Genomic DNA, 18,369 nt, shown 5'->3' with positions numbered 1-18,369 from the left:
CCCATACCTACTCAAATCATCGGTGAGAGTGAGAACATAACGATAGCCACCGCGAGCTTCAACGTTCATTGGACCACACACATCAGTATGTATTATTTCCAATAAGTCGGTTGCTCTCTCCATTATTCCTGAGAATGGAGTCTTAGTCATCTTACCCATGAGGCACGGTTCGCATGTGTCAAATGATTCAAAGTCAAGAGACTCTAATACTTCATCAGTATGGAGCTTCTTCATGCGCTTAACGCCAATATGACCAAGGCGGCAGTGCCACAAGTATGTGGGACTATCATTGTCAACTTTACATTTTTGGTACTCACACTATGAATATGTGTAACATCACGATCGAGATTCATCAAGAATAAATCATTCACCAGTGGAGCATGACCATAAAACATATCACTCATATAAATAGAACAACCATTATTCTCTGACTTAAATGAGTAGCCGTCTCGCATTAAGCAAGACCCTGATACAATATTCATGCTCAAAGCTGGTACTAAATAACAATTATTAAGGTTTAAAACTAATCCCGACGGTAGATGTAGAGGTAGCGTGCCAACGGCGATCACATCGACCTTGGAGCCATTCCCGACGCGCATCGTCACCTCGTCCTTGGCCAGTCTCCGCTTATTCCGCAGGTCCTGCTTTGAGTTGCAAATGTGAGCAACAACACCGGTATCAAATACCCAGGAGCTACTACGAGCGCTAGTAAGGTACACATCAATAACATGTATATCACATATATCTTTAACGTTGTCGGCCTTCTTGTCCGTTAAGTATTTGGGGCAGTTCCGCTTCCAGTGACCCTTTCCCTTACAATAGAAGCACTCAGTCTCAGGCTTGGGTCCATTCTTTTTCTTCTTCCCGGCATCTGGCGTACCGGGCGCGGCAACGGCTTTGCCGTCTTTCTTGAAGTTCTTCTTACCCTTGCCCTTCTTGAAACTAGTGGTCTTGTTGACCATCAACACTTGATGCTCTTTCTTGATTTCTACTTCTGCAGACTTGAGCATCGAGTACAACTCGGGAATGGTCTTCTCCATCCCTTGCATGTTGTAGTTCAGCACAAAACCTTTGTAGCTTGATGGGAGATATTGGAGGATTCCGTCAATTATAGCATCATCCGGAAGTTCGACTCCAAATGAAGTCAGACGACCGTGTAACCCAGACATTTTGAGTATGTGCTCACTGACAGAACTATTCTCCTCCATCTTACATCTAAAGAACTTGTCGGAGACTTCATATCTCTCGACACGGGCATGAGCTTGAAAAAATAGCTTCATCTCTTGGAACATCTCATATGCACAGTGTTGCTCAAAACGCCTTTGGAGCCCCGTTTCCAAACTGTATAACATGCCACACCTAACCAGAGAGTAATCATCACTCCGCGTTTGCCATACATTCAGAATGTGCTGGGCTGTTGCAGGAGCGGGAGGGTCACCTAGCGCCGCATCAAGGACATAAGCCTTTTTAGCTGCTTCAAGGACGAGCTTCAAGTTGCGAACCCAGTCCACATAGTTGCTACCATCATCTTTCAGCTTGTTTTTCTCTAGGAATGCATTGAAATTGAGGTTGACGTTGGCCATCTACAATATTTATAAAGACAACTTTTAGACTAAGTTCATGACAATAAAGTTCATTTAATCAAATTAAGTATGAACTCCCACTTAAATCGACATCCCTCTAGTCATCTAAGTGATACATGATCCATGTTGACTAACCCGTGTCCGATCATCACGTGAGACGAACTAGTCACAATGGTGAGCAAATCCATGCTGGTCGTATTCAACCATACGACCCATGTTCGACCTTTCGGTCTCTTGTATTCGAGGTCATGTCTGTACATGCTAAGCTCGTCGAGTCAACCTAGGTGTTTCGCGTGTGTAAATCTGGCTTACACCCGTTGTATGCGAACGTTAGAATCTATCACACCCGATCATCACGTGGTGCTTCGAGACAACGATCCTTCGCAACGGTGCACACTTAGGGAATACGTTCTCAAAATTTTAAGAGGGATCATCTTATTATGCTACCGTCGTTCTAAGAAATAAGATGAAAAACATGATAAACATCACAATGCAATCATATAGTGACATGATATGGCCATTATCATCTTTGCTCTTTCGATCTCCATCTTCAGGCATCGCATGATCATCATCGTCACCGACGTGACACCATGATCTCCATCATCATGATCTCCATCATCGTGTCTCCGTGAAGTTGTCATGCCAACTACTACTATCACTACTACTATAGCTAACCGTTAGCAATGAAGTAAAAGTAGTAAGCACATGGCGTTGCATCTCATACAATAAATTAAGACAACTCCTATGGCTCCTGCCGGTTGTCATACTCATCGACATGCAAGTCGTGAAACCTATTACAATAACATGATCATCTCATACATCATACATGCAACATCACAACTTTGGCCATATCACATCACATGTCAAACCCTGCAAAAACAAGTTAGACATCCTCCAATTGTTGTTGCAAGTTTTACGTGGCTGATTTGGGTTTCTAGCAAGAACGCTTTCTTACCTACGTGACAGCCACAACGATGATATGCCAAAGCTATTTACCCTTCATAAGGACCCTTTTCATCAAATCCAATCCGACTAGAGTGGGAGAGACAGACACCCGCTAGCAATCATTATGCACGGTGTGCATGTCTGTCGGTGGAACCAGTCTTACGTAAGCGTACGTGTAATGTCAGTCCAGGCCGCTTCATCCCACAATACCGCCGGAAAAGAATAAGACTAGTAGCGACAAGAAATTGACAAATCATCGCCCACAACCTTTTGTGTTCTACTCGTGCATAGAATCTACGCATAGAAAATCTGGCTCGGATACCACTGTTGGGTAACGTAGCATAAATTCAAAAAAATTCCTACGCATATTCATATCTTCCTATGGAGAGACCAGCAACGAGAGAGGGGTGAGTGCATCTTCATACCTTTGAAGATCTCTAAGCGAAAGCGTTACTAGAACGCGGTTGATGGAGTCGTACTCGCGGCGATTCAGATCGTGGTGTGATTCCGATCTAGTGCCGAACTACGACACCTCCGCGTTCAACACACGTGCAGCCCGGTGACGTCTCCCGCAACTTGATCCAGCAAGGAGGAGGGAGAGGTTGGGGAAGATCTCTAGCAGCACGACGGCGTGGTGTCGATGGAGAGATGAGGTCTCCCGGCACGGCTTCGCCAAGCACCGGCAGAGACGAGGAGAAAGAAGAGCAGGGTTGCGCCGAGGGAGAGGGAAAACTGTGTCTCCAAAAGCCCAAAAGTGCCCACTATATATAGGAGGAGGGGAGGGGGGGTGCCACCCCTAGGGTTCCCACCCTAGGTGGTGCGGCAGCCCCCCCCCAGATGGGAGGTGCGGCGACAAAGGCAAGGGGGAGGGGTGGCGCATCCCTAGGTGGGCCTTAGGCCCACCAGCGCCTAGGGTTCCCCCCCCCTCCACCTCCTGCGCCTTGGGCTGAGTGTGGGAGGCGCACCAGCCACCTAGGGGCTGGTTCCCTCCCGCACTTGGCCCATCTAGCCTCCCGGGGTCGTTGCCCCCTTCCGATGGACCCCCGGGGCCACCTCCGGTGGTCCCGGTACGTTACCGGTGACGCCCGAAACACTTCCGGTGTCCGAAACCATCCGTCCTATATATCAATCTTTACCTCCGGACCATTCCGGAGCTCCTCGTGACGTCCGGGATCTCATCCGGGACTTCGAACAACTTTCGATAACCTCGTATAACAATTCCCTATAACCCTAGCGTCATCGAACCTTAAGTGTGTAGACCCTACGGGTTCGGGAGATAGGTAGACATGACCGAGACACCTCTCTGGCCAATAACCATCAGCGGGGTCTGGATACCCATGGTGGCTCCCACTTTATCCACGATGATCTCATCGGATGAACCATGATGTCAAGGATTCAATTAATCACGTATACAATTCCCTTTGTCTATCGGTACAGAACTTGCCCGAGATTCGATCGTCGGTATACCTATACCTTGTTCAATCTCGTTACTCGTAAGTCTCTTTACTCGTTCCGTAGCACGTCATCGTGTGACTAAATCGTTTAGTCACATTGAGCTCATGATGATGTTCTATCGAGTGGGCCCAGAGATACCTCTCCGTCACATGGAGTGACAAATCCCGATCTCGATTCGTACCAACCCAACAAACACTTTCAGAGATACCCGTAGTGCACCTTTATAGTCACCCAGTTACGTTGTGACGTTTGATACACCCAAAGCACTCCTACGGTATCCGGGACCTGCACAATCTCACGGTCGAAGGAAAAGACACTTGGCATTAGAAAAGCTTTAGCATACGAACAATACGATCTAGTGCTACGCTTAGGATTGAGTCTTGTCCATCACATCATTCTCCCAATGATGTGATCCCGTTATCAATGACATCTAATGCCCATGACCAGGAAACCATGATCATCTATTGACTAACGAGCTAGCCAACTAGAGGCTTGCTAGGGACACATTGTGATCTATTTATTCACACATGTATTACTGTTTCCTGTTAATACAATTATAGCATGAACAATAGACGATTATCATGAACAAGGAAATATGATAATAGCCATTTTATTATTGCCTCTAGGGCATATTTCCAACACCTGCAACTTAGATTCACCTTTTAGATGTTGGTCATGGTAATAGAATGACGGCGCGCGCCATATGAAGGAGGAAAGTGACATGTCCCTTATTTTCACTGAGGTGCGACACCAAATACTCCTAAGGAGAACTTAAACACGGTCCCTTCGTCCAAGTGAAATTGCACTGAGATAGTATTTGAAGTTCCAACGGTGAAATGGAAAATTCTGCTCAAGATGCCAAGCTAATCAATTAACATCCAAATGATAATTGTTGCTCCTACTATGACATTCACAATTATTTTTGCTTCCGCAAAAGTTCTCCACTTTGTTCATTGGTACTGCGTGCATGTGCATCAATGCATCAACTTTACACGCAAGTGGTCCTAACATGGATATGATGAGGAATCGACTTGCTACCGACGTTGCTCTAGGCTGATGAGGTTTGGTTGATGTGTGTCCATTTTGATTTGCAAATGCAATGCTTTTATTGTATGAAATGTGATGTTTTTATTGTGTGAAATGTGAAGCTTTACTATATTTTACAATCCAATTGATAATTCGAGTGCATGAATTCATCATTTCTGTACTGCAACGAACTGTAAAATTCCTCTTTGTTAGTCCAAGATTTAGAGGAAAAATAATCCTCACCTCCCTCCGAAATGAGCTGAACAATCGGCCTTCCTAAACGTGCAAATTATCAATAGGCCCTCGGCCTACCTCGATTAGTATTCAATGTTTCACGCGGCAGTTACTTTGTTAGGGGGAATTGGCGCACATCCTTGATTCCTTCTTGCTAGCGAACTGGTGTGTCCCAAGTCATGTACTCCCATCATTGATTTTAGGTCCCCTTTGGGTTTTTTTTGGGGGGGGGGGGGGGGGGGGTGAGTCCTTGTGTTTTTCGTCTTTCACCAGTTTTTGTTCAGTTTTTGGTGTTCTTCTTCTTTTTTTACCTTTACCCTTTTTCAATAAATCAGGAATTTACAAAAGCGCTCATGAATTTAGACAATGTTCGGGAATTCACGAACAATGTTTGCTGGAATTAAAGAAGAGTTCAGGAATTTAATTATTTTTTTGCAAGTTCCAAAATAAATTTAAAAGTTTGAAAAAAAAAACTTCATGAATTAAGAAAATATTCATCAATTTGAACAAAAGTTTTGAATTATTTTAAAAAAAGCCCTATTTAGGAAGAAAAAAATAAAAAGGAAAGCAAATGGAAAAGAGAAAAGATAAACAATACACTCAAAAAACTAAACAAAAATCGATGAAACACTAACACCATAAAAAGCCAGCTCCAGAAAACTGGAGGGAACCTTCGGGAAGGTTTCCAAAACCAATGTTGGGAGTATGTTATTTGGACCGGCCCAGTTCGCTGTCTAGAAGGAATCGAGTGTGTGCGCTAGTTCCCGGTAACGAAGTAACTAGCACCTCAAGCGCTAAATAGGAATTGTCCAGGTTAAGAGGTCCCTTAGACCACGAATGCTATGTCTCGGCTATAAAGAGACTAGCATCGAAATCACTAATTAGAGACTATTCTTTTCAAAGATCACTTTAACCTTTTTAAGTTGCGATAAATGGTGTACTGCATGCGTGTCATTTGTCATAACCTGAGAATTTTTCTTTTTCGTAGATTCGTATTTTTAAAATGTTTTATCTCCTAAACCGTGCATCCAAATCTTGAACTATTTTCATTGTTGAATTTCTCGCGTTGAGATCTTCAAAACTAGATCCATGTTGATAGATTATGATGAACCTTTTTTCATGAAAAAAACGGCCCAAAAAACCGTTGCTCTCGCAATAAGAAAAAACCCAGAAAACGTGTTCTTTTCCTTTCCGACAGGCACGACTGTGCTTTTCATAAAGGCAAAACCGTGTTTCTTGTGAAAACAAAATCATGCATCTCACGAGAAAAACGTTATTTTTCCTTTTCGAGAGACATGGGTGTGCCTCTCACAAAGGCAAAACTATGTCTCTCGCAGAAACAAAACCATGCCTCTCACGAAAAAAAGAAAATGCGTTATTTTTCCCTTTTCGAGAGGCTCGGCCATGCCTCTCGCGAAGGTAAAATCGTGCCTCTCGTAAAAAACGCGTTTTTCGTTTTCGAGAAGAACGGACGTGCCTCTTGCAAAGACAAAACTGTGCCTCTTACGGAAGCAAAACCGTGTCTTTCACGGAAAAAAAACATAAAACAAATCTTTTGCGGAAAAAAAATAAAAAAAATCCCGTCAAAAAAATTAAGGAAGAACGATGAAAAATCGAAATACCAAAAGATCGAAAAAAATAACAATCTAAAAGGCCGAAAACGCATGCGGAAAAATAAAATAAAATGAAATCCGGAGAAAGCGCTCAGAGCGCAACATGTGATGGCGGTTGAGAATGCGCTAAGTAATGATCGTGTGAGAGTGCATGCTGTGAATTTCCCGAAGGAGCGCTCGTTAACTAGTGACTCCCGACTAGCATTCATCTCGCTTGAGACTAGCATCCACGTGTATGGGCCAGCTTAATAGCTTGTTATTGATTCGTTCTTTAGCTAGTCTCTATTTTCTTCTCCTGCATTAATTTTTAATTGTATTCTTTTGTTTTTGTTTGTTTCTTTATCTTGTTTCAATTTTCCCCCATTCTTTCTACACTTGTTTCTTTGAGATTTTTGGTTTTCTTTCTTCTTTGGTTTCCTTCATTTATTTTTCCATTTTTATTGAATTTTCCCATTTTATTTATTTATTGGTTTCCATTCTACATTTTTCTTATACATCAAGAGCATTTTATAATACATGTTTAAAATAATTTCAATACAAGTTTAATTTTGTTAGCACATAGTCAAACTTATTATATTCATATTTTAGAAAATACATACTATACTTGATTAACGTTTTTCAAATGCAAGATAAATGTTTTCTAATGCATGTTAAACAGTTTTTGCTATACACATTTTTATATTTTCAAATGCCTGATTAACATTTTTGAGGTACAAGATTACATTTTTTAATACATGGCAGCATTGCTTTACATTCAGCCTGTTTTAAATTCTCGATAAACATTTTTTACGAAAGGTTAACTCTTTTGAATACATGGTAATCATTTCTTCTATACACATTTGACATTTTTCAAGTTCATAATAACATTTTAAATACTTGTTAAAAATGTCTATAATGCTTAATTCAAATTATATCAATAAATGATAAAAAATCATATAATTGTATTTTTTGTATTCATGTCTTGTATACATGAGAAACATTTTCTCTGTACATATTTCACACTTCTCAAATGCTTGGTTAACATTTTTCTTCAAAAGTTTTTATGTAAAGTGCTTTGCTAACATATTTATTTAGAATATATGAAAGTACAGAGAAAAATAAGAAAACTAGATTGTGGCCTCCCATGTGCATTAGTCGACCCGTCTCGCGCCTCCTTTCAGGCGAGGTTTCGATCTCTCTCATGTGAAGCGAGAACATAGGAGAGCACCTAATCGATGGTACCCCTTTGCCGGGTGGGGTGGGGTGGGGGGAGGGGGGGCAATGGTCACTTTGGAAGGCAAAGAACGTGCCAGGTGGCACACTCTCAATTGTCGCCACACAAATTGGGTGCTCCCTCGGGATTTTATTTCATTTATTTATTTAACGTATTTATGGGTTTTAGATGGGTTTTTCTCAAGTTTTCTGGCTTTTTGGTTACGCCCGGTTTTCCCTAGGTTTTGGTTGGAAATAAATTTGCGAAAAATTATGTTTTTTTCTTCCACATAGGCACATATTTTCTTCTCGCGAAGCCATGATTTTTTTCGCAAGAGGCACAACTAAAACTTTTTTTACGGTAGACACAGATTTACTTTTCGTAGAGGCACATATTTATTTTTATGAAAACGTGTTTTTTATGAGAAACACATATTTGCTTCGTGTGGTGGTATGGATTTGTTTCCCCAAAAGGCACACATGTGCCCCCGCCCCTTCAAAGAGAAAACAATATTATTTTTTTGGAATTCACGGGACGCCCAAATATGCTTTCGCCAAATACAAAATTGTGTCGCTCAGGAAAGGTTGAAAATCTTGTTCTTTTCTTCCATGAGGAGAACATGGTTTCTTCATGGGGGAGGAAAATTTTGTCTCCGCGACAGACACAATTGTGCCTCTCAAAATGAAAAAAGAAAGAAAGAAAATGCATGCTCCCATCTCGTTTATTTCCTTTCATTTTTTGTTTTTTCGTGAGTAAAAAGTTCGTCGAAACCTATTAACATGTGATCTTACTTTGAAGATCTCGACTGAGAATTCCAATGATGAGAATGGTTCGCGTTTTGACAGTATGGTTTAAGAGATAAAATATTTTAAAAAGACAAATATAAAAAAAGGAAAAACTCCTGGTTGCAATAAATAACGCACATGAAGTACGTCACTTTGTGAATCCGTGAGAAGGTGGGAGTGACCTTTCCAATGGGCATGGCTTAACTAGCGCAACAACTATGTGTTGCCCATACTATTTACTAATAGGCATCGCTTACAAGTCTACCCATTAATTGCGTGACTCGACGGCTTCACTCACGCCCCATTGTGTTCCTACGCTCGATCGATTCACTCTGATTTCATCATCCTTTTTTTTCTTTTGTGTTTTTTAATTCAGGTTTCTTTGTTTTCTTTTCAGGTTTTCTTTGATTTACCTTTTTCTAATTATGTGTACACTTCTGTTCGTTTTTGCAATGTTTTTCTTTTGTTCTTTTTCTTTGGTTTTAGGTTATTTTGTTTCTTTTTTTGTTGGTTCGATGACAATTTTTCTATTTTAGTTTTCCAACACGTGTCTACTTTGTCGTACACATTGTTCTTTTTTGTATACATTCAAAATATTTCCTATACTCATTTAACATTTTCTTTAAACGTTAGCATTTGAAAAATATTAAACTAGTATGTAAAAAATGTTTATCAAGCAATGAAAGAAAAGTTAAATGTGTATAAAAAAGTTTAACCATGTGTAAGATGTTAATATTGTACTTTTAAAATGTTAATGAAACATTTGATATTTTTTCTTAAAGTGTGTTTAGAAAAGATATTTATCATGTATTCGAATAATGTTGATCTTGTATATGAAAAATGTTAATCAAGATTTTAAAAATGTAAAACATATTTATATAAAAAATATTGACTATGTACTAATTTTGTTTATCAAAAGTATTAATCAAACCTTTTTTAAGTGCTTGACCATGTATCCAGAAAAATGTTATTAAAAAATGTTAAATGCGTATTATGAGAATAAAATGAAAACTACGAGAACAAAGAAACACAATAGGAAAATTAGTAACTAAAGAAATACAGATAACAATAATGAAAGAAAAACCAAAATAAAAAGGGAAAAACAGGAGAAGAAATAAGAAAGCCTAACCAAAAACATAACAAAACGATAAAAAAACATAGAAACCAGAATAAAAATAAAAGCAAAAGGAGAGATAAGAAAAAGATCAGTAAAAACATGGAAACCGGGCTAGTTTCCCTCAAGTATTTCGCGCCCTACTACTACTACGTGTGCACCGATTTCTCAAAAGAAGAAAAAATTATCTGGCACCCCCGCTTCACCAGGGAGATGCTCTTCTGTCTGTCTCGCGTGAAGCGAGATATAGGCAAGTGCTCAGCCTGGCCTGCTCTCTCGCCTGTGAATAGAATCGAATGCCTGGCCTGATTTCCCTCCCAGTTGGGCCTACCTGCCCAGCGGAATAAGATTTTCAATTTAATTTAAAATTCTCTCAAAAAAGTTCTAGTTAAAAAAAGCAGAACCCATCGTTTAAAAAAAAAGGGGAGTAAGGTTTCCATGATCGATAGACTCGCCTGAGAAGCACAGACAGAGGCTCTGTTTCTTTAAAAAGTTCTAAGATTTTTTTTAGTTCCAATTGAAAAGTCTCTAGTCCCTATTTGTTTTTTTTCAGGGACTAAACAAGGAATAAAGGTCATTAAATGATATGAAAAGGCCATGTTATCCCTATAATGTACTAGAAGTTATTAAATGGTATGCTAAAAATAAGGACACTATTGGAAAAAGGTGTCAAAAAAGTCCCCGAAAGACCCTTTGATAGGGATTTCTTCCTTCACTCCCAAATACTCTCTTTTAGTCTCTAAAAAGCCCTTATGTTTCTTTCATATAAGACTAAAAGAGATTTTTTTTAGTCCCTATAGCAAAAAGTCCGTGTAAAAAAACATTCTCAGAGTATCTGATAATTTGCACCCCCTGAGATTTACAGATAGGGCCAGGTCCACCCGTCATTCAAACAACTGGGGCAAATCATCCCCAAAGCACAGAACTAGAGCGAGCTGGAGAGTTACAGTTACCCAACACCCAACGTACCTTAACAGGCCGGTCCGTCACCCCGTCAAGACGGCACGACACGAACCTGACCCAGCACGATTTAAATGGATCGTGCGAGGCACACGGCACGCCTTTTTATATATTTTTATATTTTTAATATATACAGAGTATATACATAACATATGGTCCAATAAGTCTAAAAACAAGCCCATGAAGCTGAAACTAATCGGACCAACAGCCCGTACCTAGGCTTGGAGGCGCAGCCCACGGACTACCACGACACGACCCGATTACTAAACATGCTTCAACGGACCGTGCCGGGCCATGCACGGGCCGTTTGGCCAGGTATGAACGTACGTGCAGGTCGCTTTTCCATTGAAACGTTTGCTCGCTCCTGTAGCACTGTATTCAACTGTACGCGTACAAGTTACAACCACTGTCATCTTGCTCGGGCAAGAAACTACTCCATCCGTTTCTAAATATAAGCGTTTTAAGATATTTTACTAGATGACTACATACAAAACAAAATGAGTAAATATACACTCTAAAGTATGTCTACATACATTTGTATGTACTTCCTTCGTTCCTAAATACTCCCTCCGTCCGAAAATACTTGTCCTAAAATAGATGTATCTAGACATATTTTAGTTATAGATACATCCATTTTGTACATTTTTAGAACAATTATTTTCAGACGGAGGGAGTATAAGTTTTTGTAGAGGTTTCACTGGTAAACTACATACAGATGTATATAGACATACTTTAGACTAGAGATTCACTTATTTTGCCCCGTATGAGACGTGAAATCTCTTAAAAGAATTATACTTCCTCCGTTCGGAAATGCTTGTCCTAAAAATGCATATAATGGATGTATCTATAATTAAAATAAGTCTAGATATATTCATCTTTAGGACAAGTATTTCCGGACGAAGGTAGTATTTAGGAACGGAAGGAGTAGTCCTCTATTAGAATCTCTAGAAGCACAGAGTAATTAATTAACCTCGCTTTACATTTTGTCTAAGGAATCTATACTGCCGCTGCACCGCCTTCGTCGAGGCCGACGCGCTCTGCCTGCCTCTAGGCTGTAGGTGCTCCGCTATCTGCTGCGTGCGGCGGCGAGCTCCCGCGCGAGCTCCTGGACCTCGCCCTGGTACGCGCGCGCGAGCTCGAGGGCCTCGCACTCGGCCTCGCCGAGCTGCACGCACAGCCGCTCCTCGGCCTCCTCCGCGGCCTCGGCGCGCAGCCGCGCGGCCTCCAGCTCCGCCCGCAGCAGCGCCACCTCGCGCTCCAGCTCGGCGTTCCGGCGCCGCAGCAGCGCCGCCTCCGCCTCGCCCTCCGCGGCCTTCCTGCCGCTCTTCCAGCCCGAGGCCGGCGTAGGGACGGCAATGGAGATGGACGGCGCCATGGACCGAGATCGGAGCACGGAGAGCTCGAAAGAGAGAGAGGACCGAAACGAATCGAGTGCTTGAGTGGCTGTTATGATTGGCTGCAGTGTGCTGGGGTTGCTTTGAGATGTGGCAACTGGTGCTCGGGTTAATTTATGGGCGGGGGTGAGGGCCGGGAAGGCGTCCAGGTTCGGTGTATCTGGACGTGCGGACGGGAGGCGGCGACGGGTAGTACGCCAGCAGTGACCGGTGGTGATTCTGGCACCTCGAAAAATATCGACGGAATGGGGGAATCGAGCGAGAGTGACCGGAGGTGAAGGGTGTGGACGCGGGCGGGCCAGACTCGGCGGCTCGTTGGGTTTCCCTGGTTCAAAGAAGAGGCGAATCGAGCGAAAGTGATAGGGTGAGCTCGGGCTGTATGGTGAACAGTATGTATGAATTTTGAAAGAAGTATGCATTGTTGAATCATTGTTTTCTATTTGACTTGTTTTAAACTATTTGGTTAATACTCCCTCCGTTTCAAAATTCTTGTCTTAAGTTTGTTTAGAAATGAATGTATCAAAATACTAAAACATGACTATATACATTCATATCTAGACAAATCTAAGACAAGAATTTTGGGACCGAGGGAGTACTTATGTATGAATTGGAGTTTCATCTTCAAACTATTTGTGTGCCATGCTAACTTTGTTTCACAACTCGTTGATGCATATACGTAGATGTCATCTGAAAATGATAATAATAATGACAATGGTTGTCAAATGAAAAAAAAAAGACGTTTGGATGCAACAACCATAGTGTAAAAGTATTGTGAAAGTTGGGTGATCAAGGTCAAACCTAAGACATCCATATTAACTAGATTTGGAGGCGAATCAGGGAAAGTGCTAGGGTGAGCTCGAGCTATATGATGCACAGTAAATTTCAAAGCCAATAGAAACACTTTTTTCTAGGGGTAATAGAAACACGTTTTAGTGTTAGTTACATCCGACCTAAACAATTTTAAGACAACAAATTCAGGGCGGAGGTCGTCGCAAAAAAAGAAGAATGGAGGTCGTCGCAAGAAGAAGGGAGGGAGAGGGAAGAAGAGGGAGAGAGAGGGAGGGAGAGAGAGGGGGAGAGGGGAAGAGAGAGGGAGAGAGAGAGATGACAATGATGGATGGGAGAGATTGAACCTCGGATTTGACGGTAAGGAAAAAGCTCCACGTTGCAGCCGTAACCCGTCGCCATCTCACCACCCATGTGGTCAAGAACGCCGACCAAAACCTCCCACGTACGCTGTTTTTCCAAGGGCTACGTCGCCTTGCCATCGTGGGCCACCACCCCCTAGATTCCTATGTCCTCCACCCTAAAATGGAGCAACAAAGACCACACCACCATCGCTCATCGTGAGTAGGCTATCTAACTGTTCATTCTTCATGAAGCTATCATAGAAGATAGGAAGTCGAGCCATGAGAACTAGTTGCTCGATAGGGGCGGAGGATGGCGTGATATACCTTTATTTTTCATGATATCATCTACACCATAAGACCGACATCTTTCGAGGGCACACAAATCTAACAACACACACGCACGAAAATAACATAGGTTCTCTCTTATAGCTTGGATTGGCGATGATATATCTCACATGTTGGGAGAAATTGCCCACGTCTTCATCACACACGTGAGTAGGCTATCTAACTGTTCATTTTTTATGGAACTATCATAGAAAATAGAAAGTCAAGTTATGAGAACTAGTTGCTCGATAGAGGTAGAGGATGATTTGATAAACCTTTATTTTTCACAATATCATGTACACCATAAGACCACCATCTTTTGAGGGCGCACAAATCTAACAACACACATACAGGAAAAAACATAGGTTCTTTCTTGTAGCTTGGATTGGTGAATGCTATATCTCACATGTTGGGAGAAATTGCTCACGTCTTCATCACCCATGTTTCGGCCTAAAAGCGGTCATTTTTTCCTTTTGTTTTTATTTTTATTTTTAAAATTAATTTTAATTTTATATTTCTTTGTTCTATGAATATATATTCTTATTTTACATATTTATATTATATTTTTTTAATAAATTCATGAGTACTCTCTCTGCTTGGAAGTAAGTGTCGCTTATTTGTCCATACGACACGATACTTATTCATGGATGGAGAAAGTATTTATTTATGAGATGCACAAACAAATTTTTTGTTTAATTTATTTTAAAACATAAACATCCCTTTAAGGGCTCCATTGGTTCAAAGGAATTGCATGGGATTTTAGATTCATCATAAGAAAAGAATTCTACATTCGCAGTATTAGGATCCTTAGGAAAAAAATTCTAAGTATTACTTTGCACTCTATTTTGGAGAAACTTTCCATCTGCTCAAAACACTTGGTGCAGTTTTTTTTCCTGACATGACACACTAGTTGATCCAAAATTCCGTGGCTTGGAAATCTTATACTTGATTCAAGAGGGCATGCTACTTGAATTTAGTATTTCTCACTTTTTTTAGTTTTTGAGAATCCTGTGAACTACTCCCTCCGGTCACAAATATATTTTGAATATTTCAATATCAACTACATATGAGATATCGGCTAAAATGAGTGAACAAACATACTGAAATATGTCTATATACTACCCATGTCCCGTAATGGAAGACGCTTTTTGACACTACACTAATGTAAAAGAATATGCTACATTATAGGACGGGGGAGTACATTTGATTTAAGGAAAAACTAGCATATCTTATACTCCCTCCGTTCAAAAATACTTGTCAGAGAAATGAATGTTTATAGACATATTTTAGTTTTACATACATCTATTTTTATCCATTTGTTTAACTTATTTTTTATCCATTTCTGTGATAAATAATTTCGGATGGAGGGAGTAGTTATGATTATTTTTTGAGGCAAAGGGAGTGTTTGTGAATGGAGGGAGTAGTAATCAAAGAGGCCTTTACAAAATTTATATGGACAGCGTCACAGGGGTCAGGGCCCAACAGAATGGGCCACCTTCTGGACTGGCCTGGGCTTATGCTCTGCTCAGTGAAGTCGCCAGTGTCCGTCCATACACACCGCCGCGGCGGATAGAGTTGTTCTTCCAGAGGCGGACGCCGCGCCAGCGCCACGGCGAGGCACCCACCACCGTCCACCGCACCGCAGGCAGCGCGCCATGCTCTCCCTCCTCCCGCCCGCGCGGCTCCGCGCCGCGCCCTCCGACGTCCCCGTCACCGCGCCGCGCCGCCCGGCCGTCATCCTCCCAGTTAATCACTGCCCCGGCTCCTTTTTGTCTTTCCGGTTGTCTGTGCGCGCGTGTGTGACGCGCGGCGGTCTGTCGTAGTGGCGCGCAGGGGCTCGGGAACAACACGGGCGACTACGCGCGGCTGGCCGCGGCGCTGCGGGACGGCCACGGCGTGCCGTCCGTCGTCGCGCGGGTGTCGCGCCCCGACTGGCTCCGCAACGCCGCCGGCCTCGCCGACCCCAGCTACTGGCGGGGCACCCTCCGCCCGCGCCCCGTCCTCGACTGGTAAAACGCAGCAATCCTACCATACCATCCGCATGCGTACGCGATTGATTTTGTGCCGTCGGGTTTCACCGAACACCTTGCCTGCACTCACCGCAGGTACCTGAACCGAGTGGAGGAGGCGGTGTCCGAGGCCAGGGAGCTAGGCTCTCCAGGTTCGTCCATCAAATCATGGTGCAATTTCTGCCAGTCATCAGTGCCCTGCGAATGAAGCTCTAGCAGTTTTACTACTTCTGTGCCGTCGAACAGTTTGGACTTGACTTGGTTTCAGCTACCATGACAAGGAAATTGTTGCTTCAAATTCACCATCTAAACTTCGATTTCCTTCTGTTCCTGCTAGTTTCAGCCATCTGAAGATTCTGGGATGTATTCTCAGTTGTCCATAATATTGCAGGCAGAAAACCATGGAATAAAATGATCGATGTTCTAAAAGTGAGGGCATTCGTCTTGACTCTGAACTGTTTGATGCTTGCAGACGGGAAGCTGTCGTTGATAGGGCATTCAGCTGGGGGCTGGCTCGCGCGCGTGTACATGGAGGAATTCGGGACTTCTGACATAAGTTTACTGCTCACGCTTGGCACTCCCCACCTGTACGGTTTTTTATTTGGTCATTGTTTCAAATCATGAATATATGGTCCAGTAATACCTTATTTTTTGTTCTAACTCGCACTTGGGAGTAACGCAAGCTTAGTGGCTTGTATTCCTTAGTTTGACAAGTTCTTGCAGAAATATATGGGCCTCTTACATCACAGACATGAATTATGGAATGGGGGAAATTAGATTTGGCGCCTATTGTTACACCCCCCTTCTGTTTTTTTCTCCTAGAACATGCAAGTTTATGTTGTCCCAGCTTACAACAGTGCAAATATACCTGTTACCTTCACAATATGATCCAGACTTGTATATGGACTTCAGTAGTTTTGTGTTTACAGGATATGATTAGGCACTGTTTGGGAAGGTGATAAATATTATCCTGTTTCCTTTGAATGTGCAAATATTTTACTTAAATTTTCTATCCACTGAAGGGATTTAGCTTAATACGCTGCCATCCAAACAAGCCCTTACATGTAAAAATCTCCCAACTATTGCTATATATTTTGACATGTGGATTGCTACATAAAAGTAATGTACATGTTTATTCATGCAAGCTTTACTATTTTAACTTGATAGCAGGTGGAATTTTGAGAACAATGTACTGTCAAAATTGAATCCGGAGCATGCTTTTCTTGTATCTGAATTGCTTTTCTTTTTTCTCTCTAATTCCTAGGCCACCTCCCAAAGGTGTTTCTGGCGTAATTGACCAAACTAGAGGACTACTGAACTACGTCGAGAAGAATTGTGCCCCTGCAGTTTACACACCAGAACTACGATATGTATGCATTGCTGGAAGGTACCTTAACGTTATAGTTCAGGTTCTGAATAATTGACTATATGTTAATCATATCATAGAATTGAGGCTTATGCATTACATTTCATCTTCTTAACCAAGAAGGCTGAAACCATTTCATTGTGGATGTGATGATTATACAAGTTTTTGAACATAAAGGTCAAAGGGTCACAACATCAAATATTTAGCGACTTATTTTCTTGGCGTTGAAAATATTTATTACCGTTGATGTTGCTCTTGCCAGACTGGTTATCATCCTGGATTAGCTAAAGTAACTAACATTCTCTTATTTTGAATTCTTGATGGAACAATTTCTGCTATATGGATGAATGAACGCCAATTTTATAGTCTTCCTTCTTGACAGGTATATTCAGGGTGCTCCTTTAACTGGAAGCTCCCTTGCTGCTACCACAGATGAGCTTGTCGCCGTGGATGCCCCGTCAGAAGTAGCTGAAGCAGTCATGGTCAGTGCCGATAACAAAACCGCTCCGACAGGCCCCACCTTCCGGGCCCGTTTCGTCGGACAAGGCTACAAACAGGTGAGTGACACCCCCAAGCAATGCCATGCTGTGGAATATTCCACATTTATTTTCCAAACAGAAACTACTGAACAATACCCTAAATCCCATACTAGGTTTGCGGCCGCGCCGACGTCTGGGGAGATGGGGTCGTCCCCGAAGTGTCAGCGCATCTGGAGGGCGCACTGAATATAAGCTTCGACGGCGTGTACCATTCTCCTGTAGGTTCTGATGATGAAGAGAGGCCCTGGTATGGCTCACCAGCGATCCTAGAGCAATGGGTGCACCATCTCCTTAGTTGATTCCACAGAAGCTTTACCAACTCCAAAAGTTTGTCAACAAAATGGTGTACTGCCATGCCCCTTTTCACTAGTGAACAGCACAGCATAACATCATATATACAGTAATCATGTACAGAAGATGCAGCTGTACTCTCTTCTCATACTGTTCCAGAGTGCGTCTAGATGTCTCAGGCCTCGGCGCTCCTTGTATCGTGTAACCATGATTCTCAAAAAAGAAGAAAAAGATGCAGTCTGTGTCTGTACACAGCTTAGGCCGGTGTTTTCCTTTCCCTTTTGACAAATTGTTACACTGTAGTATAACATTGCGCAATGTTCAGGCCCATTCAGTATGTATGAAATTGCATATACAATGCGAGCTACAAACATCTTTTCAAAGAGATTTTCCATCATGTTTCTTGCAG

General features: G+C 42.1%; 2 protein-coding genes across 2 annotated transcripts; one reads left to right on the top strand and one right to left on the bottom strand.

Annotated features, from left to right (window-relative positions):
* Positions 1-11,843: 11,843 nt before the first annotated feature.
* LOC123402564 (protein RESPONSE TO LOW SULFUR 2-like) lies at positions 11,844-12,673 on the bottom strand. Its single transcript, XM_045096486.1, has one exon. The coding sequence runs from the start codon at positions 12,280-12,282 to the stop codon at positions 11,974-11,976; it is 309 nt and encodes a 102-aa protein (XP_044952421.1). The 5' UTR covers positions 12,283-12,673; the 3' UTR covers positions 11,844-11,973.
* Positions 12,674-15,409: 2,736 nt separating this feature from the next.
* LOC123401562 lies at positions 15,410-18,313 on the top strand. Its single transcript, XM_045095389.1, has 7 exons — positions 15,410-15,500; positions 15,589-15,764; positions 15,861-15,916; positions 16,237-16,351; positions 17,029-17,151; positions 17,513-17,687; positions 17,783-18,313. The coding sequence occupies exons 1-7, from the start codon at positions 15,411-15,413 to the stop codon at positions 17,966-17,968; spliced, it is 921 nt and encodes a 306-aa protein (XP_044951324.1). The 5' UTR covers position 15,410; the 3' UTR covers positions 17,969-18,313.
* The last annotated feature ends 56 nt before the right edge of the window (positions 18,314-18,369 follow it).

Source organism: Hordeum vulgare, chromosome 6H (assembly GCF_904849725.1).
Source record: "Hordeum vulgare subsp. vulgare chromosome 6H, MorexV3_pseudomolecules_assembly, whole genome shotgun sequence".
Classification (NCBI taxonomy): Eukaryota; Viridiplantae; Streptophyta; class Magnoliopsida; order Poales; family Poaceae; genus Hordeum; species Hordeum vulgare.
The sequence above is the reverse complement of the archived record's forward strand: the minus strand, read 5'-3'. Positions and strand labels throughout refer to the sequence as shown.

Excerpts from the sequence above, each read along its gene's own strand:
- LOC123402564 (XM_045096486.1), bottom strand. The coding sequence starts at position 12,282 with ATGGCGCCGTCCATCTCCATTGCCGTCCCTACGCCGGCCTCGGGCTGG.
- LOC123401562 (XM_045095389.1), top strand. The coding sequence starts at position 15,411 with ATGCTCTCCCTCCTCCCGCCCGCGCGGCTCCGCGCCGCGCCCTCCGAC. Across the intron at positions 15,917-16,236 it reads CAGGGAGCTAGGCTCTCCAG|ACGGGAAGCTGTCGTTGATA; the intron begins GTTCGTCCATCA and ends TGATGCTTGCAG. Across the intron at positions 17,688-17,782 it reads TCGGACAAGGCTACAAACAG|GTTTGCGGCCGCGCCGACGT; the intron begins GTGAGTGACACC and ends ATCCCATACTAG.